The following is a 26750-nucleotide window of genomic DNA, read 5'->3' as shown; positions in this document are numbered from 1 at the left end:
CCAGAATGGGGGGCACACGGTTCTCAGTCCTGGCCCCTCAGCTCTGGAACAGTCTTCCTCTTTCTATTCGCTCTATTCCCATCTACTCTCACTTCCGCAAGGCCCTTAAAACTTTTCTTTTCTGTCAGGCGTTCCCCTCCTAGTCCCCCGGGATGTTCTTTGTGAGTTCTGATCAGGTCCTCAGCGCCAGGAAGCCGCTTGGCCGCAGTGCGCTTTACTAAATACTTTTTTCATTTAATTTCATTTCATTCATTTCATTTCATTAAAAGTACTGCTGTACCCCGAATACATCTTGCAGGGGAAATGGGGCATTCTTAATCGTGGCAATCTCCTGAAACTCTGCACAAACATTCCGGGCCTAGAAAAAATAAAAACAACTGACAATGACAGCGTGTCTTTCCTGGCCCCCGGACCAAGCGAGACCAATGAGACAACAGAGTTAATCTTCACCAATCTGGCCATGGCCGAGGCCCTGAAAGGAAATAATAAGCAACTGGAAAACTGGTGAAGAAAATTCATGACCCCGTCTGCCATAAAACATCCAGTGATCCTGAAAAGTAGAGACCTGAAGGAACAGCCGGGACCTCAAGAACAGATCAATCAGAAAAGGACACCCAAAAAGGATTCAACCTGGCCAGTAATAGCAACTGGGTCCATTCTCCATGGCACCAAAGACGGTCTAAAAATAAACCTGACCAGCAACTGTTCAATCAAAATAACAACACACGCAGTAGGGGGCAACCGCTCCTGCTCGACCATGGGGAATAACAGCAAAGACTGGTCCTGGCTCCCACGGGACCTAAACCCTAGCACCTAACACCAGGTCCCTCATAAGCAAGGAGACTGCGCCACCAAAGGTTCGGCATCAACTGAGAAACGGCTCTGCCCAGCATAGATGCCCTCCGGACAATATCTGAACACTAAACATTATGACCTGGAATGTCGCAGGGATCACAAAGCTCCTGCAAAGTCCATTGGCAATTACATTCCTCGAAGGCGCTGACCTAATTTGCACCCAAGAAACATGGGGAATCCAACCTACATCGATAAGAGGCTATGCAGAATATTCCAAACCGGCCATCAAAGGTAGCATATTCGGGAGACCATCAGGTGGGATTTCCATATACATTAAGGATCCGCTGAAAGTACACTTCAAAGAAATAAAGACCTCTTCGAACATGTTTCTGGCCGGCACCCTGAAAGGCCTGTATACGGTTGACGGCCCACTATCAATACTCTTAATCAAAGTCTACTATAATCCCGACGGGCCGGACCCTAAGGACAAGCTTACTCAGCTGATAACTCAAATAGAAACTTTGCTTCTACAGTTTGCATCTATGGAACCCATCATTCTTGGGGACTTAAATACGCACAAAATAGGGGAAAATGCATCGTAAAACCACCGCTCTGGGACCACAGGGATTTTCAATGCCCTTATGGAGGCATACAATTTGGCAACAACGCATTCTTTATCTATAAAGAACAACCCCGGGGCATCCTACACACCCACTTACAATAATCAGACCACAATAGATTACATCTTAATAAGTGAGAGACTACAAAAACTCATGTCAAACTATACTGTGCACCCACGGAGCGAAAGTGACCATGCCGCCTTAGTGGTTCAGTTAAACATCACAGCAGACATTCGCCATTTTCTACGCTGTATTGGGGCAACCAATGGGGAAGAACAGCATAAACTCCTCAGAAGAATTAAATGGGGGCTGATGTCAACTAATAAGTTTGACTCTTGCAAACAAACGTGGACAGGCTGGCAAACTGGCTTAAACAATAGGGGCACCATAGACGAATGGGATCATTTCGCCTACGAACTAGCCTCACTGCTTTGGGAGAGCACCACATACAGAACCCCCACAGACCCATCACACACCCTAGGACTCGTCCCAGCGATCAAGGAAAGTGCCAAACAATTAAATTCCAAATGCAGAGCTTATCAGAAAACCGGGTCAGAGTTTGCCAAAATGCAACTCAAAGTAGCCGCAAAAAGCCATTCAAAACAGGTTTGGGTTGCAAGACGTGAATTCACGGAGACATAATGGCTGAAGATCTTTGAGCTGCTGGCACCGTGTAAATCCCAAGAATTCTGGTGATACCTAAACAACTTAACCCATGGGGCCACTAACAAAGAGAACCCACGTGACGCGGGCACTTGGGTAGCCAATGTGAAAACTCTGTTCACAGACGATTCAAACATAACTCCTCCAAAGAGTCCCATAACCCCAGGGGAGGGAACTAGCAACACCATAGTTGCACCGCCCATAACATCGGATGAGAGTTCTTCCAGGCAAAAGTCTAGTCTGTACAACTCTAAAAAAGATTAGACACAATGGGGCACCGGGCCCCAATGGCCTGCCTGGCTCACTTTTTAGGGCAGACACAGACTTCTGGACAGAAAACTTGGCCCAGTTATATGCCGAATGCATGCTCCTGGGGGATGTTCCAGATTCCTGGAGGGGACTGCTGCTGCACCCAATATACAAGAAAGGGCAAAAAAAACGACCCTAAAAACTACTGCATGATCGCCCTTTTGGACATTGAGGGCAAGGCTTATGCAAGCACTCTTCTCGTAGAACTAGCAGACTGGGCTGGCACTGAAGGCCTTTTGCCCTTCTTTCAAACCGGTTTCAGACCTGGAGGCTCCACTGTGGACAATATATCCGCCTTGTCATACTTAGCCCAACAAGCGGTGGCCCACCAAACCCTGACGCTTTTCTCTTGTTTTATTGATTACTCAGCAGCCTTCGACAGGGTAGATCTCACCATCCTCTGGCAGAAGCGGGCATGCTGGAACATCAGCCCGTCTTTACTACAAGCCATCAGATCGCTGTATTCACAAACCTGGGTAAGGGTCAAACTCTCGAGCGAGTTTGCCACAGAGAAAATCGCCACGGATCAGGGTCTAAAGCAAGGCTGTGTCCTGGCCCCGATGCTTTTCAATTTATACACAGCCAACATTGCCCAAGCCCTTAACGGAGCCACACTAGCCACCCCCAGGATCGGGCGCACCAAGATCCAACTGATACAATACGCTGACAACCTGGTACTCTTAGATCACACCAAAATCGGCTTACAAAAAGCACTCACTGCCCTTGCAGTCTACAACGCCAAAAATAAGCTGGTCGCCAACCCAACGAAGTCCAAAATAGTGATTTTTGGCCACTACCAGAAAAAAAAGTGGCTAAGTCGAGGCTGGGTCCGCTGACTTTGGACTGTATACAACATTACAACTATCTGGGGGTTTGGCTTAGCGAAACGGGCCACCCAGGGGTCCACCTCTATAAACTGCAACAGAAAGGGAAAAAATCACCTAGTCCCTCTGCAAATGACACGCCCCCCTAGATAGTTCAACAACAACGGCTATCCAAAGAGTACTGAGGGAGAAACTTCTACCATCTCTTAATTATTTAACCTTAACCTACAAAAACTGAAAGAGATGACGACCTTGAGCAAATACTTTTATTTAACAACGGCGGCACCGGAGAACTCCATGAAGGCCGTTATAAAAAGCAACTTCCATGAACCCGGCAATCCTTGGTTTGCCTGTCTCGCTTCTGCCAAAAACCTCCTGCAACTTGCAACAGAGAACTGGTACCCCAGCATAATCAAGTATGCCACCATTAAAAGTACAATAAAAAAGCAAGTACATCTATGCTCCCGCACTTTGGATATGGCATCCTTGGTAGCAAGAGGCTTCCACGAGTCTCAAAGCCTCCCCCACACACTGCACAACCTCAAACTTCACCTTACGCAGGCAGTGGGGAGACAAGCCCTGCATAGGATCCTAGCAGCCAGATTACATCATCTCCCCCTTAAAGAACTATATCCAACTGGGATAGCAAGGCTAGTCATTGCGGAGTACCGTCTTTGTAAATACAAACGTGAGTCTCTGGCCCATATTTTACTCTGTTGCCCGGCTCTGCGCCAAGTCCGCAGATTCTACCTCCGGACCATCCTACTTCAACTGGGCACTCGCACTGCAAAGGAGGCAGTCCATCGACTTTACACGTTGGACACAGTAAAGCATATGGCCAACTTTGGCAAATTTGTCCATTATACCCGTACAAAACTGATGGACATTTCCCCCTTGGCCGTCAGGCAGGCACTTGCACGGGTCCCGCCCGGTCACCTTTGTATCACCTGATTGTTTTTATCCAAAACTGCAAAAGAAAAATGTTAACAATTGTTGTGCATATAGACTCACTTTTTTTAGATTTCTGGATTTTAGATTTCTAGATTCTAACTGTCATTTTAAAATGCTGCGTTTCTTTTTTCTTATTGTAATGGTTTTAAGTAACTACACAAATAAATAATTCTTTCATTCATTCATTCACTCCGTCCCTGTGGAATTCGATGCCTATTCTCTTGCAGTTGAGGCAGACTTCGCTCCTCAGTTCGCAGTTGCCGCTGCTACCAATATTTTGACAAAAACGAGCATCGTTTCATTGCAGGCTGAGTCGCAGTTTGCGCTTCCCGGCTCCGATTTAGCACACAAAACCCACACCCCAACCGTGTCTCCTTCACACACATGTAAACAAATATAGACAACGCCTTAAAACTGAACATTTAATGTATGCTTTTCTCCTCATTGCTTTTGATAAGAACATACAGCTGGCGTCATTGTGATTTCTAAAGAGCGCCCATAAACTTGCCCCAGGCTGTTGATTTTCTAGAAATCAAGGGTGCATATTAAAGAGGGGCTTTTCAGGGGGCGGGGAGGAAAGGGGACATGTCTTGACGTGTTTGTGGAACTCCTAGCGACTTGCTCTGGCCTGAATTGAGGCAGAAATTGAGTTTCAATGGTGGCTGACAGCTACAGAAAGGATGCAGTGTGCTCTGGCTGTTGTCAGTTCATGATGTACGAAGAAGACGTCTTGGCACCTGGGAGCCACAGATCAAGGTCACTGCAAGGTCAAAGAGACAGGCACGCAGAGGAGTGGAGAAGCAGAGGTGCCCGGCACCAGGTGAGTGTGGATCTGTGGGGAGGAGGTAGGCTTCGGTCTCGAGCTGCACAGGGCTGTGAGGAAGCAAATCACGGGGGGTGGTGCGGGGCTTTGTCATGTGCACCGTGGGACATATGTACATATGTAGTGAGAGGGGAGCAGGGCATGTGTCTGCATGTCACCAGAGGAGGCACCTCCGACAGAACAGCTAGTCGAGGGTTGTAGAGCGGGATGAGCGGTAGAATGCTATCGTTATGTATCTAGGCGGCCCATTCGTTTTCGAGGGAAAGGCAAGATTGGCATGTCATGCCAATGAAGTATTTGGCATGGCGCAGGATGGTGTTTCACAAAAACAGGTTCTCCTGCTAGCAGAGAAGTAGGTGTCTCAGGTCCTGCACATCACATCTGGCTTCTTGCAGTTGCCGTAGTCGACATTCTGGAGTGAAACAGAGGCGTGTTGTACCCACAGAGTAGGAGGGCAGGCCACCCAGGGTGAGGGCTAGAGACCAGTCAATGCTACCCGGGGTTGGACGAATGTCGGGCCCTGCCTTCGGCACCTTACAGAGAGTGCAGCCACCGTGCCAGATATATCTTCCCTCTCAGTAGCAAGAACACTAGAGAAATAAGCACCCCTCTCTCCCCCTTAGCCCCCCTTCAGCTGTGGAGCCATAAGTAAAGGTATGCATTAGGGGGCGGCCTGCGCAGTGACGAGGAGCTAGTCTGCAGCCTCCAGGTGCTCCTTTGTGGCTGCCATGGTGGCACATGCTTTCTAACGCTAGGGCATGACCTGGATACTGTCGTTGTCACCACATCCCTGACTTCTCCCTCAATCCTGCTCTTTTAGGGTTCTCTCCTCCCACCTCTCCTTTCCTGCTCTCTCCCTTCCTGCTGTTCTGACGCCTAAGACCACCCACGGACAGTGCACCGCAATCCTGTCAAATGCTACCATTTCGGGGCTCACTGGACATCTGTGTAAAACGTCGGTCAGTGTTTGTTAAACACGATCGAGAGATGCTCCGCCGTGATTCTGTGATTGTTTTACCACTTTGAGAGATGCAGGTCTGTGATTTTAAAATATGTTTGAGATATGCAGGTCTGTAAACATGCACCAACGTCATGGAGTTCCCAAAGCGGCGACAGAATGCATAACGCAGACCTCCCTGCACTCTCAGACACACACCAAAGAACTAAAGACACATACATAGCACACCAATGCTCTCGAAGTGTAAAACACACTCCTCACACATACCACTGCCGACAGAGACCACAGAAAACAGCCTGCATCTTCAGCCACACAACTCTAGTGGTGGGTGAAATTAAAACGTCACCTATCTTTCGGAGGGCAAAGATTCAAGACTTTGGGACGAAGGTTTAATTTTGTCCACCCTTAGTCTTGTCTGAGTGAAGATGCAGGTGACGTAGTTAATGTTTTCGGCTTTGTACGGCAGCTCTCAGAAAACGTCACCCTTTGTATAGATGGCCTGCATCCAGTCAATCAAAAGACGACAAGGCCCAGCTAATCCAAAAGGTAAAATGTAAAGAAATTAAGTTTTGTGTCTGATTCGACTATATTTGTCATACGACTCCATGGCAGGAGACGCAGTTTTTCCACGCCGTGGCTTTTCTTTAACAATCCTGTTTCAGATGCAACAGCCCCTTGCGTGGAGCAAACAAACGCTACAGATTCCAGAATGCGCTGACGCGTTGGCGCAGGGACGTGAGTCCTCCTCAGAGGAAGTCACCTGGTAACCAAAGCTACTGTTGCAGTGTGCAGGGCTAATCGGAAGAGGGCGCAGCCGGGAGATGGCAAGCCAGGCAGGGGCAGGTTGTAGTAGAACCGGCAGAGTACTGTCCGAACGACCACATTCCTAGAGAGGCCATAATACATATACGGGAAGGAAAACTGGTTGGGGGGGGGGGGGGGGGTGGGTTATGGTGGCCTTTCGGGCAGCAGAGAAAGTAGACGAAGAAAAGGGTCAAGGGGGGAGCAACAACAAGTCAGGGTAATGACAGTGTTGAAGGGCGCCCCCTACCATCTTCACCCTCTGTGACCCGGCCTCTGCTGCCCTTTCATCCCCCTGGGTCTGACGCTGCGTGCCCTCTCGCCCCCAGTTGCTCGCTGTCAGTCCCCGCCGCTCTCTTTACATCCCTCCGCTAATGAAGTCCCAACAGGTTGTTAAACAGCAGCCAGTTGCTTCCTCGCTTCCCTTTTAAAAGGTGTTGGGAGCGGCGCTTGCCGGGGCTTGGGTGTTGGGAGGGAGTCGGAAAGGGACAGTCAAGACTCATCCTTTCATCCCAAAAAAGGTACAATAAATATTTGGTGAATCGTGTGACGTGGACAGGCAATCAATGCCACGAGCTAGCTTGTGTCAAGAAGACGAGCTGACGTCATCGCCATTGTCTGTTTCTGGACCTCGGTGTGGTTTTATTAGTTTAATGAGGCCTACAACGCTCTGGGGAAAGAAGAGTTAATCTATTTTACAGCGACCGAGATGGGGGTAGGGAAGAACTGCTGCGGGCCTACAGGAAGTGGCCCCAGTGGATATTCAAGTTGTCCATTTACCAATGGTTTCTACTGTTCTAGAGTATTCGATTACTTACACAGGGTGCTTTGGACATCTGCTTAAATGCTGTGGAGAAAATTACAGTTAATTCCAGTTGCAGCCATTCAGTTGTTTACTGGCATATATGGATTTCTGTTTACAAACCAGAGTATCCCTTGTTTTTGTACTTTGAGCTTGTATATTCTAATTCCCAGCAACGACTGACAATGTCATTTGGGCTGGTCTTGACAAACCTTTTCTGTTTTAAATTAATTTATTTTTGTAGCAAACATATACAATAGACATTACAAGTTTAAAGTTAATAAAAAGTAAAGAAATAAAAAATGCCTTCGTCTAGAGGTGGCGTGCATAGTTTTTTTGTTAAAAAGCAACCCATTGCAAAAACGAATACACATGAAATTAAAGCTGAAACTGAGGCAGAGAGTGGCCTACTAACCCTCCCACTGATGTGCACTCCTTTTTAGAAGCATGTGCAAGAACAAAAATGTCGTCGCTTAGAGTGAAGGACGCCAGTATTCCAAGTGGGAGAACCCATACCCCGTTCTAGAGCTTGGGGTTGGTGGAAGCAAATTGTGAATGACACATGAACTGGCAAGTGGATGAAGAGGGCTGACTGAAAGCCCCTCTATGCATATTTACATGTATGATTTTTTTATTAGGAAATTTTTGGTAAGCATGAAACGGGTGAGACAACGTAAGCTGTCTCTAAGGGAGACCTAAAAACCCACACGCCACCAGTGTATCCATTAGAAACCAGTTTTGGTGGTGTCACTAGGACAGAGCAAAGGAGCTAGTTTAAGGCCACTGATGGGAGTAGTCTGCAGGTCAAGTTGGGGTGGAGTGTTTGTGTTTGTGTGTCAATGCGCCGGACGTCGCCTTCCTCACGGAAACATGGATGAACGCCTCCTCGGCCCCCGACATCGCCATAGGCATCCCGGACGGCTACAAGATCACCCGGAAGGACCGCGTCAACCAAACCGGAGGAGGAATCGCCATCATCTACAAGAACACCATCAGCATCACAACCAACTCGGAGGACACCCTCAACGCTGTTGAACACCTACACTTCCAGATCCACACCGACCCCAAGACCACCCTCAGAGGAACTCTCATCTACAGACCCCCGGGCCCACGCACTCAATTCTGTGAAGCCATCGCCGACCTCATCAGCCCGCACGCCCTCGCCTCGCCAGACTACATCCTCCTTGGGGACCTGCACTTCCACCTGGAGAACAACAACGACAGCAACACCACCAGCCTGCTCGACAACCTCGCCATCCTCGGACACAAGCAACTTGTGAACACCCCCACCCACTCAGATGGCCACCCACTAGACCCCATCTTCTCCGCCAGCAGCCACGTCACCTTCAGCCACTCCTCCGGACTACACTGGACCGACCACAGCTGCATCCATTTCACCTTCAAGAAGACGACATCCCACCACCGCCCGCAACAGATCCCCCGCAGATGCTGGAGCAAAGTAACCACTGACAAGCTAACCACAGCACTGAACCAGAACCCACCATCAGACACGACTGACATCAACGCCGCAACACACCACTTCACACAATGGATCACCAACTGCGCCAACGCCCTTGCACCACTGAAAACCCCTCCAGTAAGGGCCGGCAACAGGAAAGCCACATGGTTCACCGACAACCTTAAAGAATCAAAGAAATCCTGCCGCACCCTCGAGAAAGCCTGGCGCCTCGAACAGTCAACAGAAAACCTGGCAGCCCTCAAAAACGCCACACGCAAACACCACCAGCTAATCCACGCCACCAAAAGGACATCGTTCAAGGAGCGACTGGACAACAATACACACAACAGCAGGGAACTCTTCAGCATCGTAAAAGAGCTCTCCAACCCCAGCGCCAGCAACAACGACATCACACCATCGCTAGACCTCTGCAACTCCCTCGCCACGTTCTTCCACCGCAAGATCGCCGACATACACGACAGCTTCGGCACCCAGACCCCACCACCAGCCATCGAACCAACGCCCCCTACTGCCACCCTCAACGCCTGGACACCCACCAGCACTGAAGACACCACCCACGTGATGAACACCATCCACTCCGGCGCTCCCTCCGCCCCATGCCCTCACCACATCTTCAACAAAGCCGACACCATCATTGCACCCCAACTCCGGAACGTCATAAACAACTCCTTCACATCCGCCACCTTCCCAGAGAGCTGGAAGCACGCAGAAATCAACGCCCTACTGAAGAAACCCACAGCAGACTCTAAAGACCTCAAGAACTTCCGCCCCATTTCTCCTCTCCCCTTCCCTGCAAAGGTCATCGAGAAGACCGTCAATAAACAGCTGACTGCATTCCTCGAGACAAACGGATCCCTCGACCCATCCCAGTCCGGTTTCCGAGCCAATCACAGCACGGAGACCGCCCTCATCGCAGCCACCGACGACATCAGGACCCGGCTCGACAACGGGGAAACGGCCGCTCTCATCCTCCTGGACCTCTCGGCCGCATTCGATACCGTCTGCCACCACACCCTAATCATCCGCCTCCGCAACGCTGGGATCCGGGGAAAGGCCCTGGACTGGATCGCCTCATTCCTCTCTGACAGAACCCAGCGAGTCCGCGGCCACCGAGATCATCTGCGGCGTACCCCAGGGATCCTCGCTGAGCCCCACTCGCTTCAATATCTACATGAGCCCCCTCGCCGCCATCGCACGCAAACACAACCTCAACATCATCTCCTACGCTGACGACACCCAGCTTACACTCTCCCTCACCAAAGACCCCGCTACCGCCAAAACCAGCTTCCAGGAAGGAGTGAGAGACGTCGCGGATTGGATGAAGCTCAGCCGGCTGAAACTGAACTCAGACAAAATGGAAGTCCTCATCCTAGGACCCTCCCCATCAGCCTGGGACGACTCCTGGTGGCCCACAGCACTGGGCACCGCACCGACACCCACGGACCACGCACGCAACCTGGGATTCATCCTGGACTCCTCTCTCACGATGACCAAGCAAGTCAACGCCATCTCTTCCTCATGCTTCAACACCCTGCGCATGCTCCGAAAGATCTTCCGGTAGGTCCCCACTGGAATCAGGAAGGCGGTCACCCAGGCCCTCGTCACCAGCCGACTAGAATACGGGAACGCCCTCTACGCTGGAACCCCTGCCAAACTACAGAAAAGACTCCAGCGCATACAGAACGCATCCGCACGACTCATCCTCGACATCCCCCGCCACAGCCACATCTCCCCCCACCTGAGAGACCTGCACTGGCTTCCCGTCAACAAGAGAATCACGTTCAGGCTCCTCACCCACGCACACAAAGCTCTCCACGACATGGGCCCCGAATACCTCAACAACCGCCTCACGTTCTACACACCAACCCGCCCGCTACGCTCCAGCAGCCTCGCCCTGGCCACCGTCCCACGGATCCGCAGAACCACCATCGGAGGAAGATCATTCTTCTACCTGACTGCCAAGACGTGGAACTCCCTCCCAGCCCACCTGCGACTGACCCAGGACCACCTCACCTTCAGGAAACACCTCAAGACCTGGCTATTCACGCAGTAGCAGCAGATTCCCCCCCCCCCCCTTAGCGTCTTGAGCGCGCTTTATAAATGTTCTGATTGATTGATTGAATGAGAGTAGTGGTACTGTTATTGCTTCAGGTCTGTTGAAGATAGCCATAAGTGAGGAAGCTAGACTATGAAGGAAGATATGTGTGCGTGCTTATACAGCAGGCTGTTTTGTGTGTGTGGTGAATTAGGTGGGATTTAAGAAGATGTATCCAGGTTGGGGGAGCGGAGTAATAGTTTTGTGGCCTAAATTGGTGCGCGGATGAAGCATTCCTTCTCTTGCTTGACAATGTAGTGTTGTGGAATCAGAGTACATAGGTTTTGGCAATTGTATTGTATTGCAACATGTATATACCATTTGTTACCCCTATGTGGGGCACTGAAGCACTTGCCGACATGGGCAGCATGATACACTCTTTAGGGTGTGTGGTTGGTTCTGAAATATTTTCATGAGGAGGCAGACAAACAGGTAGGCTATCTTGGACCTATACTTCAAAAATTGAATTCATTTGTGTATCTCTGTGTGGCATTTGAGATTAGCAGCGTTTGAGGGTGGGGTATGCAGTGGTAGGCCTTTGCAAGTGAGTTCCAGCACATTATGGTTTGTAGAACTAGTGATATGTTGTGGTGTGTGCATTAAGACCAGTAGGAGTGTCACTGATGGATGTGGTGTTAGTTGGGATTTTTGAATGTGCATATGTGTTTTCGTAGTATTAGTAGAAGTGTTACAGTCGTGGAGCTGATCAAGCTTTCAAGTGATCTGGGTGTGTCATAGAGACTGATTGAATCCTTAAGGTTAAGCGAAATTATGGCTGTCTTTATGGTCTGCCTTTGATGTGTCAAGACTGATGGAAGAATCCAAGCTGGTTGTGAGGTAGAAAGTGTTCGTTGAGCTTCGTTTGTATCTCTGTGCATGTGTCTGTGTGGACATATTAGAGCTATCAGTGTTTGCGGAGCTACGTGTGAGCATACGGATATAAGTATCAGGACTGAATGAAATGAGCTGCTCCTTGTTCTTTGTGTGTTGTCTATATTGTTATGATTAATGAATATATTAAAGTTGGGCAAAGGGGGGCAAGGTTTGGAAGCAACAGATGGGGGCCATCTTATCATGTGCACTTTTGCCTGTGTTTGTAGCTGTGTGAGCTTTGTTTATGTATGTTTGCTATGAAGGATAGTGTGTGTCTCTGTGTTTGCGCATGTTGAGTTACTTATGATCATAGTGCTAGTGATTAGGCTAGAGTTAGATTGGGATTTTGCAACTATGAGTGTGTGTCCATGTGTAAGCATGTGTATGTCGGCGTGTCTACCTGTGTGAACACTATGGCAGCCACATGTCATTATGCCTGCTGGGAGTTTAAGGATTGGGCGTAAAGGGAGGCTAGGATTTAGTAGCTCTCTCTGTATATCTGTCTATACTTGTGTGTGTTTTTTCATGTTTCCATGCATGAGTTCATAGTATATTCATTTATACGTGTTGTTATGTCTGACAGCAATGTTCGAGCTGGGCATATGATTAAGCTGGGTTTGAGAGGAGATTTTGTATGCGTTTATATGGATATGTATGTGCACTATTTGCTTCCGAGTTCGTTGTTATGCCTAAAGGCAGTGTTACGATTGAGTGTAGAGCTATGCAGGGGCTTTGAGCTTTGTGTGTGTGTGTGTGCTCTATTTATATTTTTGAGTGCATATGCTGTTACATTTGATGGCAGTGTCAGGACTGACCAAGGAGACTTGGTTTTGGTGGTTGTGTGTGTGTATTTGTGTGCATGTCTGTTCGTGTGTACGTATGTATGTACATTGTGCACACTTTGCATCTGTGTGTTGCCATGTCTGCTAGCAGTGTTAGGGTTGATCGTAGAGCTTGGCAGGGGCTGGTAAACTCTGTTTGTTTCTGAGTGAGTGATTATGTATGTGTGTGTGTGTTTGTGCACACACTTTGTACATCTCAGAAGCTTTCAGCCTCTTGACACTTTCCTATGCAGTTTAAACCGTTTGGTGCATACCACTCCAAATGATGGTAGCTATATGCCTGCACTACTGCACCTAACATTTTCTCCTACATCTATGTACATGTATAGCTTATGCTTGCTGTGATGTGGTTGGAGCAGTTGCTAGCATACACACGCAACAACAAACTGCTTCCCACAGAGCTCACACTACACATACACACTTTCGGTCTAGCCATTTACTAACACATAATGCTTAAGCATCCTCTCTCTCGCTTCTTTTTACTTCAATCCACTAAGGAGCAGGGACACAACATGAGAAGAGCACAAGAGTGGTCCCTATGAACGACATTGAAACGCTACCTACATAAGTCACAGAGCATGAACACACTTTATTCAAAGCACACTCATTAAGATATATTTAGCCCTCCGCTGCCTTTAGGCCAGGTTCGCACACTAGAAATCCCATATGCATACCTAGTTACAGAAGCGGGTTATGCAGTCGCAAATGTGCTTCAATGCATCACTGTAGGTATGAAGAGTGATATAAATCCAACTACAGCACATTACAATACATGTGTGTTGTTTTGACTGATGACAGGTCAGGGTTTATGGTTCAGAGAGGTACTGGTTGTGTACGTTTGTGTCTGTGTGTTTTGCTGCATGTGTCTGAGTATGTATGTTTGTGTATGTGCTATGTGCTTCTATTTGTGTAGTAATGTCTGATGTCTGTGCCGGGATTTAGCATAAACTAGTCAGAAGATGTGTAGCTTCGTGGGTGTGTTTTTGTGCTTATCTGTATGTGTTTGTGTGTACGGTAGACATGGGTCATAGACATCTCTGTGTGTGCATGTGTGTTAGTCTGTGAAGTGTGTATGTACGTGTTGTTACGACTGATGACATTGTCAGTGTTGGATATGGAGTTGTAGGAAGGTGGAATCTGACTGCATGGTTACCCCCACTTTTTAGTTCTCGGCTAGCGAAGGCTGCGCTTGCGCAGTCTCGCTCGCGAGATTAATTGCTGGCCAGCCATTGGAGAAGAGGCTTGTCTCGCAAAACAGGCCCCGTCCTTTTCGGATTCGGGGGCGTGTTTTTTCGTTGCTTTTCGCTGGGCGTGTTTTTCTCTCCTCCAGCCAATGGCAAGAGGAGAGAAAGGAAAACACGCCCCCGAATCCGAAACCACGCTGCCTTTCTCCGAGGCATTTCTGCTTCGCCTCGGAGAAAGGCAGTGGTTTTAATGGCGTCCTCTCCCCCTGCTCTCGGCTCCCGTGTTCGGCACATATCTTGTTTTGTCAGACGCTGGTAAATGAACTGAGCCGATACCCTGGGGATTCACTGGCTTTGCAGGCGATCATTTCTGGTGGTACTTTTAGACCAAAAAATTACGCAACGCTGAATGTGTCCACATTGCGCATCATGAAACTGTATTGTGGTTCAACACCCGCGTTCCATGTGGGACCCGCGACCACCTCCATTGATTAACGAGTCAATGTGCTGTCCTTCTGCCTCTGCAGAGCACTAGACCTCCAGGTCGAAAACTACTACCTCATGGTAGGGAAATTATTTAAAGTTACTCCCCGGTGTTTGCGTCTTACTTACAAAATATGCTTGGCGGGAAAGAAAGGCTGTAAATCCCGGCGCGCCCTCGACCTCGGCCTTTCACCAAGCACAATCCCAGACTACCGCCAACCCCCCAACAAAGCCTGAAAGAAGAAAAGTCGCGTCAGGACCAAAACTCAGAGAAAACGCAAAGCTTTTGAGCCGCAGGACCGGAGACGACATCACACAGCGCCAAGAAAATACTGCAACAGAATGGAATCTGCCTCGTTAAGGAAAGTCCATTTTATCAGGGTGCTCTTAGCTGACTTTTCAAGATGACATATTGTTTTGTGCGCGGCTCAAAAGGCCGGCCTTTTGCTGTGGCTGCCGAGCGGGCCTCCATTGTGCCTCGGCTCAGCGATAAGTGCCCTATGCAAAACAAGTTGAAAGCAGAAGTGGGGCCTTTAAAGAAACAGTCCGCTAATCTGCAGGCAGGGGCCTTGAGTGCATTATTGTAATTAACAGGCAATTTAAATGGCATTACAAGATCCCCACTTGGAGGGAATTTCCATTTGCATCGTTCCATTGAACCATACGCTAATTGTATATTTTCTATAGAGGATATGATCAGATATGATTAGAATAATAATGCTTCTATTTAGACACATGTGACCTACCTTATTGAAGCAAGACAGGGAATCTTCTTTTCTATCCCCATCTCATTTTTAAGGATTAACATACCAATATCATAACCTCCTCGAAGGCTGCCGTCTCCTCCGCTTGCCGTTGTCGTTGCAGTGCGATCTTCTCGCTGAACTTGCGGGGGTTGGACGAGGCCGAACTCGGCCCGTTCGGCGCCGCCGCCATCTTCGACCTGCCGCCGCTGCACCGCACAGCCGGAGCCGCAGGGGCCGCTGGGATAACGGATTTAAAATTGTAGGGGAAAGGGTTGATATAAGCGCCGGAGTTTCTCGCAGATTAGGTGGTAATTGAGGAAAGAACGTATACTTTAATAACGTAAGTACTCTGGTTATATTTGTAATGGACTACAACAATACTTTATTGGCGCGACGCATCATATATGTATTGACAACATGTTTACACTACTTATGTGTCCATTATTTCGATGGGTACTAAAGAAGATACCAGTTGTGTATCGTGTCTATAGGTCGTGGGGCTTTTTTATTTGTGGTCGTGCAAGCCAGTGTGTATATGTGCGCGTGAGTTAGATAGTGACGTAAACTAGAGACGTGGTAGCTGAGAGATGAAGTATTGATGTGGCGGAAGGCCCCTAGTACATTATACAGAAAGACTCGGAAACGGACTACAAACGGCAAAATGACCATCCACGAATCGGCGCATATAAAGACTAAGTACCTCACTACACCACCCGCATAATGCTTGGTAGTCACGATTTCTCACACGACAGCAGTCTCTGATCGAGGTGGGTCAAAACGAAATGTAGCTATACAGTACCGTGCAGCGACGTTTTTTTTTCACGTGTTTTCTTTGGGTGCTTTAAAGCTGTTCTTCGAGGTTTGTTTGGGGGGGGCAGCATATTTTTAATTTCAATTAGCTGCAGAAAACATGCATCTTTGATTCCTACTCTTAGGATAGGGCAGGAGAAATGGATCGGACCCCCCATTACAGAGAATGCACATGGTAGCTTCGCTGAGTTTTCACAACTGTTTGTTGTTTCATCAGATATTTATGGTTACTAAGCCTGTTTCAGGTAGATGTACGGTTTAATGTTGGGTTGTGGATTCTTTTTTTGGTCTTGCATCACACAGCAAACTTTACATCAGCACATTTGGTACATTATGATCTGCAATGCAACTTGTTGCAACATTTTACTTGCGGTGCTCATGCCTGGTTACTTATCAGTGGTTTCGTAACTGGTTTACATTCCTCAGCAAGTCATAATTATCATTTAGGAATGCGGGGTTTTATATCTAACGTATTTCACGATTTAGTCAAACGCAAGAAATCCTTGATTTCATATTCCTCAGCCATCTGGCTTATAAGATAATTTTATAACCCAGTATGTAATGAATGAAGTTTTGAAAAAGAGAGTATGAATGTGCAAAATTCGCAAGTTGATATTGTTTCACATCTGGCAAGGGTAAATCCCCCTCCCTTTGTTGGTCTATACAGTATGTTAAGTGCCAACCATTGTCCTTTATTGGCCCAGATATATGCAAGAAAATGTACCCCAATATTTTGTTTAAAAAAATAATGTGTGCAAAAAACTTGGAAGTGCAGAATATATATCTATAACAAAATGGAATAGTGGTAAAATCGACATTATCATCGGAGCTGTTTTACTTCAACTGTTTATAATCTGCGCTAGTCCAAGAATTTGTCACCCAAAATCTAATAATCTGTTCAGTTCTCACTCCTTTTCTGATACTAGTAAAGAGGTTGGGGAGAGGGTTAGGTGGATCAGCCCCTCCACCCGTTTTATTTCTGATGAGTAAAATTTGAATTGTATCCCACCTTCTCAGCAAATTCGTTTTTGCTTTTTTAAATCTGTTTCGATAGCTATATGGAGTATGGTGCTTTCACACACCACCCATTTTAGATCTTCTGGCTTCCAGGTAGTCAGCCTAAGGTCTCAGGTGCTTTTCAACTCACTGTAATTAGTTGTTTCGCTAAGACTAGTGCCATATCAAAAAATTGCTAGCGGATTTCTTTCCCTTGGGACATGCAAGTATTCAAGATTCTGGTGTCCACTTCATGGTCTTATCTGTTGCCTCATGTATGAGCTTCATAACATTTTCCTTGTAGTAGAAATCCAGTAGCACCTCCATACCATCTGATAATGATCCTCCTCTATTTCCACACATCTTAGACCGTCCCAATGGGTCCCAGAAAAATCTATTTACCTACTTGGTACAATGTAGAAACTCTATAAAAATAATAAAGATGTATTAATCAAAATCGAGCATTTCTGAATATTCTTGGGACATCAACAAAAATAGACGTCCAGCCTTGATCACTGATTGGTTTATTAATATCGAGAGCCCATTTGTCTCTCGGCTACCCAAGGAGCTTTTTTGCTGTTCCTGTAATGCTTGTATCATTAGTTATACTGCTTTTACCTTCCACTGGTGGTGCATACTATTCTGAGCCCAAGGTGTGTGGGTGGCTCATTGTGCTAATTTTCCAGCACACGCAGGGCAGCACAAATTAAGCTACACAACAGAAGGTGTCTGATAAGCCATCGTCTCCTATTAATTCTCCAACCTCTTTAATTTTCCTTCCTACTTCCATCCCCTTTATGTTGTTGTACATATCAAAAAAAAAAGTTGAAAGAATAAACTAGCCATCAGCAGTTCTGAGGTATACAGTGCATGTGAATGCGTTCTCATTAGGCTTCACGCCCTACAGAATTTAAGCGCTCCCAAGAGCATTGTTGTTTCTGCATCCCCCACCCCATCCTCCGGTTTATTATAATGATTTGTAACTCTATTAGTGTGTGGGAAACTTGCATGTTTGATGACATCTAGCCATCTCATTGCAGCTGGGCTTCCAAATAATAAAGCTCAAAGTCTGGTGTCGCAATCCAAACCTCCTCCTTAAGGAGTCAAAGCTTGGACCTCGATATTTTGTGTGTGTGTGTGTGTGTGTATGTGCTCCACAGATTAGGACCCACAATATATTGTTGATTAACTCATTCACGTTTTTGGTATTCTGAATCCAAAGTTGTTAACAAGTACAACAAACAAAGCAATACAACCATTTTCAAAAGGGCTTTTTAGGTCTCGGCTCGAAGGCTGCGCTTGCGCAGTCTCGCTCCGAGATTTAATGTTTAGGAGTGGGGCTTTAACCCGCCCCTTTTTTTTTTACCTCTTCTCCATTGGCTGGCCTCTTAAATGCAATAGGTCTCGCATTTGAGAGTGATTAAGCTATTGACATTGTAAATAACAATGCCGTTTTTAAAAAAATGTTTTAAAAACAAAAACATAAACAAAAATAATGTCATGAGCAATGCCAATAGCTCCAACTTTAACAATGCCAAGACCATTGCATTGTAAATGCTTGTTTCCTGGTGTTTTACTGGTTTTTGACTAGTCTGAATGGGATCCTGCTAACCAGGACCCTTGTTTATCTGCTTTCTCCCTAAATTGATTGCATGTACTTTAGGTACACTCCAGATTGTATTCTGTGGTACCCTTAATACTCCCTAGTATATGGTATACTATGTACCCAGGGCATAGGTACTCCTGAGGCCTCCCAGGGGCTACAGCATGTATTGTGCCACCCCTGAGAGACCATTCAAACTGACACCACAGGTCTACTACTGCAGTCTGTGTAAGGTGGTGCATGCACCCCTTACTTAGATATAGGTTCACTATATCTATTCTAAATCACTGCACATATAAACCTATCAGTGACCCCTATGGCAGGCCTTATCAATCCTGAAGGCAAGGTGCTGGGTTTTATGTGAGAGGGTGCACCAGCATGAGCAGAGCCCCTCTGCAGCCATCAGATCCTATTTTCTGGGGTTGTTTGTGATGCAGCCAACCATATATATTTAAGTGCATTATAACCTCGCGGTAAATGCTAACTTTAAAACGGCTGCTTAGAAACATGTCGTGTTTGATGTCAAACACCTTGGAATCCTACCTCCACACCAGTAACTGGTGTGGGAGGTATGATTCCTCCCTTCTAGTACCACCACTGTGGTTCACCGGGCTACCCGGTACCAGCTTTCTCGACCTGGGCATCACAAAATGGATGCTGCCAGCCCCAGACACGAGTCTGCCCGCCTGCTGCTGAGCCAAGCTCGAGCAGGGGAAGGCTTGACAATAGGTTTCCTATCACAGGGAGGTGTGACCACCTCCCAGACAGGATTTAGTGTATTGGGGCTGGGTGGGTGCACTTTGAGAGTGTTTGAAGTCTGCACTGGGGGTACATTTGGTGTCCCTGTGCATAGTCCATTTAAAACTGGTTGTAGGAGCCATTTGCACCTGCTCTGGCGCGAAACTGGACAAAGGACATGGGTGTAGCCACCCCTCTGTCCTGACCCTCCCATAGGTGAGTCTCCAGAGTTTGTCCCACCCCTTCCTTGGGTGTAAAGTAGGAACCCTGACTACAGGACTTTGGATTTTACATGGACTAAACTCTGCTACGGAAATCAAGTACTTTGACGATCTACACTACGCTGGATGACTGAAGAATCTCCCTTGGAGTAAATTAGTTACTCCCCTGCAGCAGCAGGCACCTTAACGCATCTGACCAGTTTGCATCTCCCGAGCTCCTGAGGACTCCGAAGATTTCTGCAACACAGGAGGTGGGTTCCCGAGGTCTCTTAGGTTGATCTGCTCTCTCAGCAATTCTGAGACCAGTAACCTCTGTGCACCGTGTACTTTTGCAGCAGCATATGCTTTTTGGCAATCCCTGAGGATGTGCTTTGGGCTACTTGTAGTCCTGACCCCGAGCAGTAATTCCACTGAAGATTTCCGGCCTACACTCCACAAGTGTTCCGTGGGCTGGTATTTTGTGATTCAGCTCTTGGCCCCTTCTCGATCCCTGGTCCGTTGGCCTGTGGGTCCCTGTGAAGGTAACATTGACTTTCAGTGGGCTTTCCTGGTTGTTCCAGGCGTGCCCTGACTCTCCACTGCTTGGAGAGTCCCCAGGACTTTGCTGGTCCTCACTGAAGCTTATTTCCTCTGCCCACGTGGGTTGCAGTTGCCAAGGTTTGTTGGTGTTCAATCCGGACACTGACCCCGCAGCACTCGACATCCCTCGTGGGACAGCTCACCTCCGGACTTTGGTCATCGTCAATGTTTCCTGGTTCCCGTGGCTGCAGAGTCAAGCATCGCATCTTATCACCTGAAGCACCCGACATCGGTGGGCATTCGTCTATCGTGCCCCTGGTCACCCTGAAGTGACCCAGACTCTGTCCCCTCTGCTTTCAGGTTCTTCTCACCTCGGATCCAGCCTTGGATTCCACCGGACACTTTTCATCTTACCATCAGCAGCACTTTTTTGCATCACGCGATTGAAAACGATGATGGTTTCTGACACCACTTGACCCCTATGCATGCGGCTCCTCTGGGATAGGTAACATGGGTATCTCGGTACTCTCAAGGGTGCTGGCCTTAGAACCTTCTATGTTCCAAGGGGTTTGCTTAAAGTCCTCTCTGAAGTGTCCTTAAACTCTAAAATTCCAACCGCGACTTTCCCATAGAATTGTACGGAGCTCGCGCCTGTGTTCACACATTGCACCCGTCCTCCGTGGGTCTCCTGTGTCACTACTTTGGGTGGTTCCTTGGGGTCCCAGCGATTCTACGTGCTCTAGGCACTGTGTCTAGTTAAGTCGTGGTTGTTATACTACTTTCTTAGTATATGGTTCAGTCTACCCCTGGAGCCCGCTGTGTATTGTGCTATTTACTGTCATTCTGGTGATTTAATATTGTGTGCTTTGTGCTCTAATCTCATAAAGAGGTTAGTATAGAGTGTTTTTTGTAATTAATACATATATTTTAAATATCTCTTGTGTGGTTCTCCTTTCATTTGGTCATTCAGGAGGTTCTGATCTGGTAAAACAAGCTGCTTTATATTCCTTCGAGACTTAGCCTGAAGGCTGCTCTCCATAACTACCACTAGGATAGCTTTCAATAAATGTTGTCTTTAACCTAATCACCAATAAGGGTTGTTTGGACTGGTGCGATGTGCCCACTTTAATTAGTGGACAGCATATACCAGGCCAACTTCTCACAGGAGTTGCTCAAGGCAAGGATTGTGTAGCTCTTTTGGGTAAGTACGTGTTGTTATGACTAATGGTAGTGCTAACGTACAACGTTGAGGTAAACTTGGGATTCATGGCTGTGTGTCAATGTGCATATACGTAGGTGAGCGTTTTTGTGAGTTTTTTAATTTCTTCTCGCGACAGTGCTATTTTTGGCTGTTGAGATGGACATGATTTGTAAAGATTTTTGTGTGTGTGTCTGAGCGTACGTTTGGTTACAACTAATGGTTAGTGTACATATAGATCATAGAGCTGACAATTTGTGTGTGGTTTTATCACGCCATAGAGCGATGCAAGTGTTGGAAGTTAAAGCGTTAAACCTGAGTTGCATATCTAAGTCTAAGTGCATAGTGTGTGCCCATGTGTGTTTCTTTTGTTACTGGTGGCGGCAGTGCTATTGCTGGACATGGGGGAACACATGGATTGTTCTTTTGTGTGTATGTATGTGTGTTTGTGTGTGTGCATGCACTTGGGTGTGTTTTGTTATGGCTGGTGACACCAATACCGTTGATTTTTGAGGTAGAGTTGAGTTGTATATATTGTGTGTGTTTGTCTGCTGTTTCACGCATGCTGCTATGGCTTACAGCAATTGCATGTGAGCAGTTGAGGTAAGTCTGGGTTGCATAGCTATGTCTAACTACACAGTATGTACCCATGTATGTTTGTTTTTGTTACTGGGGCGGCAGTGCTATTACTGTACATGCGGAACACTGGGGTTGTACATATGTGTGTCTGTATGTATGGTTGTGTTGGTAATGTTGGCTGTTGAGGTAAACCTGGGTGGTGTAGCTATGTCTACGTGTATGGGCATGCGCTCGTGCGTGTCTGTGTCTATGCCTGCGCTATCAGGATGGACAGTATTGCTAGCGTTCGTTGCTGAGGAACAGTAGTGCTGACACGTCCATCCACGGCAGATGGCAGAGCCGTCCGGAGTTGCTTGGAGCGGTTGGTGAGGGGGTTAGGGATGCCTTATTTTGAGCTTGGGGGCTGGGGATGGGGCGGACCTGTCAGGGTTTACTGAGAGGTGAGAGGGTCTGTAGCATCAGGGATGGGTAATGAGGGGGGAATGCATCCATTAGCAGGGCTGGAGTCAGGGCCGACAGATGGTTCATTTTGGGAGTGGGGCGGGGATGGGGCGTTCAGATGAAGATAAACAAATAAACAAATGGTAACTTTTTCCAGAAGTCCTGCGCCCAGGAGCAGTGGGAATGAATGCCAGCTGGTCTGCCTCCTGGGGTGCCCTGCTGGGCCAGGGCTGATACGCCCAAGACGAAGATCTGGAGAGTGTCACAGCAGAAGCTCTGATGAGAGGGGGCAGCAGGAAAACAGGCGGACTCGGAGAGCTCAGCTAATTAAGCACGGGAAGATAGTTTACCATCCTTTACGGCTGAAGATGAAAGGATGCAAGCTTTGGTCTTTAAGAAGTCTCCTGCGCCAGGCATCCACTTTTAGAATATTGTACTTCCGCCCCCTTCATCTGTGCATCACTCTGCACCGTGGAAAGACATCCGGTGTCTGTTCGTCGCCAGGCGCTTCTGCCAGCCATTGCCCCGCATCGCTGCTAGCAGTAAAGGACATCTTCAGAGACTGCTACAGGCCTCTGTTCCCTGTATCACTGCACACAGTAAGGAGCTCTCCTATGTATCAATGCACACATACATTTCTGTCCCTTTGGTATAACATAAGTGCACTGCGTGGTAAAAACATTTCTGTTATGTCTGCCTTACTATAAACACGCTACATGGCGTAAAAAAGCCCCCAGCCACTTTTTAAAAGAATTTCTTTTCATTTGGTAAACACACTGCATAAGATAAAGTTAGGGTCAAAGCCTTAGCAAACTTCAAATCTGTAGTTCAGTTTGACAGAGGTTTCCTCAAAATCCAGAACTACAAAACAGACCTTGTAACTCATTTGTCTTCATGTAAAGCTCTCTGGTACCTCTGGGTCTAGCCAGCGCTATCTAAAACTCAAGTAAATAAAGCTAGCTGTTCTTACATAACACCAGACGATGGGCCAGGTCTTCTAAATCAAGCAAGGTTGCTTTGACCCACTCATCTGCACCAGACCGTCCTTATCAGAGATAACCCAGCTGGCACCACCTTCAAGACTAGATCAAAATGTGAACAACTTACTGTCTCCATCCCGTCTCATTCGAGAAGACGCCACCTGCAGGGAGTCCAACCCAAACAACCTCCATGTTAAATTCCTCCCAGAATCCCTGATAATAATGTCTAAGCCAGCTACATAGCAGATGCTAATACGCATAATCTGATGCCACTCAATATGAAAAAATGTAAGACCCCCTCCTCAATTGTCTTTTAAAATCAGCTCAATTAATGCTTTGTTAGTTAAACATTCATCATGACTTCCTTGAAGCCTACAACTTCAAACTTCTCGGCTCTCCAGAGGGGAAGTTTCCCACTTTGGATAAGTTACTAATTCATAACTCATCCTTCTGCAAAAACAAAGAAACAAGGAAGTGAGGCAGCTTCAAGTTTGCCTACCACAAATTTCTAGAGTGTGCTCAAAATCATCCTACTATAATTAATGATTCTTTCATCCTTTGTACACTCATCTTTCACCTTGGCAGTGACTTAGATAGCCCAGGCCACAATACCACATTTTTAGGTCTCGCCTGACCTAGCGCATGCTCTGGTCTGGCGAGACTTATTGAGAGGGCTCCAAAAAGTGCTACCAGGCCAACCTAGAGCTACAGTGCATGTGCGCGGGCGCTGCGCTTTACCGCGATTACTTTCACATTCGCGGCCGCACGGCCGCTTTGCATAGCCAATAGGTCTCGCTTTTGGGACCTTATAAGTATTTAGTTATGCAACTGTTGCATAGCTAAACACTTATAAGGTCCCAAAGGTGAGACCTATTGGCTATGCCAATGCTTGTTGGAAGATGTCATCGACTTCACTCTACACCTAAAAACTTTCTCCAAAAGGTCCGTTTTGTGGGTGACCTTCTTTCACTGCATTGACATAGAAAGGAATCAACAAGACTGTAAGTTTTTGGAACATATTGAGTTCTAGTCTTCACCCAACTGGGAACACGCTGATGCACAAGGTCAGACTTACACTGTTATGTTATATATATGTATAGCGCGCACAGCTACTCCGAAGAGTGTCCCGGCGCGAGCCTTGAGGAGTGTGGAGAGTCCGTTTAAACAAAGAGAAATGTTTTCAGGTTTTTCTTGAAAAGAGTGAGGTCCTGAGTGCTCCGTAGTGCAAGAGGCAGTGAATTTCAGGCCAGGCCAGCTTTCAAGGCAAGGGAGCTGCCACCCATCCTTTGCCATTTGAAGCTGGGGACCTGGGCCAGGAATTGTGAAGTGGAGTGCAGTTGTCTCGAAGGAGTATAGATAGAGAACCGCTTTCATAGATAGATAGGGCCTGAGCCATGAAGGGCCCGATGTACAATGACTAACAATTTAAATGTAACCCCTTCTGCAACGGGAAGTCAGTGTAGTGTGTGCAAATGTTGTCTCACGCTGCTTCTAATTCTCAAACCCCACCCGCCTCGCTCCCCACCAGGGAGCCCCCTACTGATTCTGATGGTTACACAGCAATACCAGAGTGGGAGGCGCGCAACAGGACTTACCTTGGCACAGTTACACCCCGCTGGGAACTCCCCAAAGGTGGCAAGTGCCTGGCCACAATAGCACCACTCCAACGGGAGCACCCATAGACATTTGCCAATGCATTGAGAAAAGCGGGGAGGAGGGAACGACACCAGGCGTCATACCAGGCAGCTTACAGAGTAACCTGTGGGGTAGAGGCCCAGACTGCAACCTGTTGGCATATTCATCACAATGCAGCATCGAACGAGTCTGTAACCTTGAACGGAGGGCTAGGAAGTGCACAAATGACTGGGCACCGTGGAGAATAGATGGGATCTACATAGTTGATAAGTGCAACGCCCCAGCACTCATGCAAGAAGTGGGACACATAGAGGATACCTGCATGCCTAGACCCTAAATGCAGCCAAGAGGACCGCAGCATTTTAGCAGACAAAGGAGGACATACCTCAAGCATAAGAACGATTACTAGTAAATTCGTCTGCCATACTCCAACAACAGCTATCAAGGGGGGAGATTGGCACGAATCATTGGGCGGCCCAAAGGGAACCTGCCGGAGGCAACCTCTACTAATACGCAACAAGCAGTAGAACCAGAACACTCAGTGCATACGCCCTCGCTCGACTTCATACCACCCACAAATGCAGAAACACCCCCGGACAAATACTTCAAGAGGTAAGGCCATAGAGCAACAGATTGGTTCGCTTACGACAGGCTTCACGCTATTCAAGGCCGACCACACCAAACTGGCAACTACAGTGAAGACCAACAGCCTTACGTTGTAAGAGCTCTTACCCCAACATAAGGAGCATGCGTCGCAAATCCAACAGTTACAAAGACAAATCAATGGACTACAAGACAGAGTCGAGGATGCGAAGGCAGAACTAGGCGGAGCAATGTGCGGGTCATTGGGCTTCCAGAGCGCATTGAGGGATCTAATGCCGCCAGGTTCATGGAGCAGTGGTTCCCCTGAAGGCTTATTGGACTTCTTCTGTGTAGAAAGGGCTCACAGAATCCCCGCCGGCAGACCTAAGGTGGGTGCTCCGTTAAGGCCATTGATAGCCAGGATCCTAAATTATAGCGATCAAGGTGTTCTTCTCCAAAAGGCGAGAGAGCGAGCACAGATACAGTTTGACAATCACTGCATATCACTATACCCTGATTATACCCTCATGGTCCAGTACCAAAGATCCTCCTATCGACCTGTCAAGAAGAAATTACGAGCTATTGATCTCAAATATGCACTCCTCTTTCCGGCTCGTTTGAAAATTATCAATGAAAAAACCCCATACTTTTTTGACAGTCCTGATGAGGTAGCAGAATGGATAGAAGTTATGGATCCTACCCCAACGCTAGGCAATACATCCCAAAGCCTACCAATTAGCCCTAAACGAACACTGGGACGGCGGTCACGTCACACTATCAAGGCTTCCCGTAAATCGCAAATAATTAGCCCTACCCACGAACAGGCCCAACGGAGCAAAGAAGAGGCGCTGGCAACGGCAAACACGTTCAGAGAAGGTGGCCTTCATACCGCATTGGAATCCTTGGTGGGTAGCACTGTGCAATCAGACTCTGAGAGCAGCATCGCTTTATTCGCCACAGTGATGCCTCAGACTGCGGATGACTTGGTGAAATAGTTATGCCCATGGGACGCAGCTTCTCAGGCTACATGGACATGAAACGCAGCAGCAATGGCACATATTGTCACTGTCAAGTATATCCTTTTATAAGGCTAGTTGGGTAACGTAATGATGCAAGTATGAGTCCCGAGCTCCTCAGGTCCCAAATACACGGGTGCAACACCATGGATGGCATAAGCGACACCCCCCCAATTGCGAATG

The 26750-nt window shown here is 47.5% G+C and overlaps 1 protein-coding gene across 4 annotated transcripts in view; it reads left to right on the top strand.

Annotated features, from left to right (window-relative positions):
* The first annotated feature begins 4796 nt into the window (after positions 1 to 4796).
* The window catches only part of LOC146783989 (uncharacterized), a 469916-nt gene continuing 447962 nt past the window's right edge, over positions 4797 to 26750 (top strand). For all 4 annotated transcript variants that reach the window (XM_085636429.1, XM_085636427.1, XM_085636426.1 and 1 more), the window contains exon 1: positions 4797 to 4982. Coding sequence is in view for 3 of the 4 variants with exons in the window: in XM_085636427.1 (XP_085492553.1) it covers positions 4818 to 4982 (165 nt within the window). In the remaining variant the exon portion in view is untranslated. The remainder of the gene's footprint in view (positions 4983 to 26750) is intronic.

The sequence above is a fragment of the Triturus cristatus genome, chromosome 11, assembly GCF_964204655.1.
Source record: "Triturus cristatus chromosome 11, aTriCri1.1, whole genome shotgun sequence".
NCBI classification, from domain to species: domain Eukaryota; kingdom Metazoa; phylum Chordata; class Amphibia; order Caudata; family Salamandridae; genus Triturus; species Triturus cristatus.
This window is presented reverse-complemented; position numbering and strand designations above follow the sequence as displayed.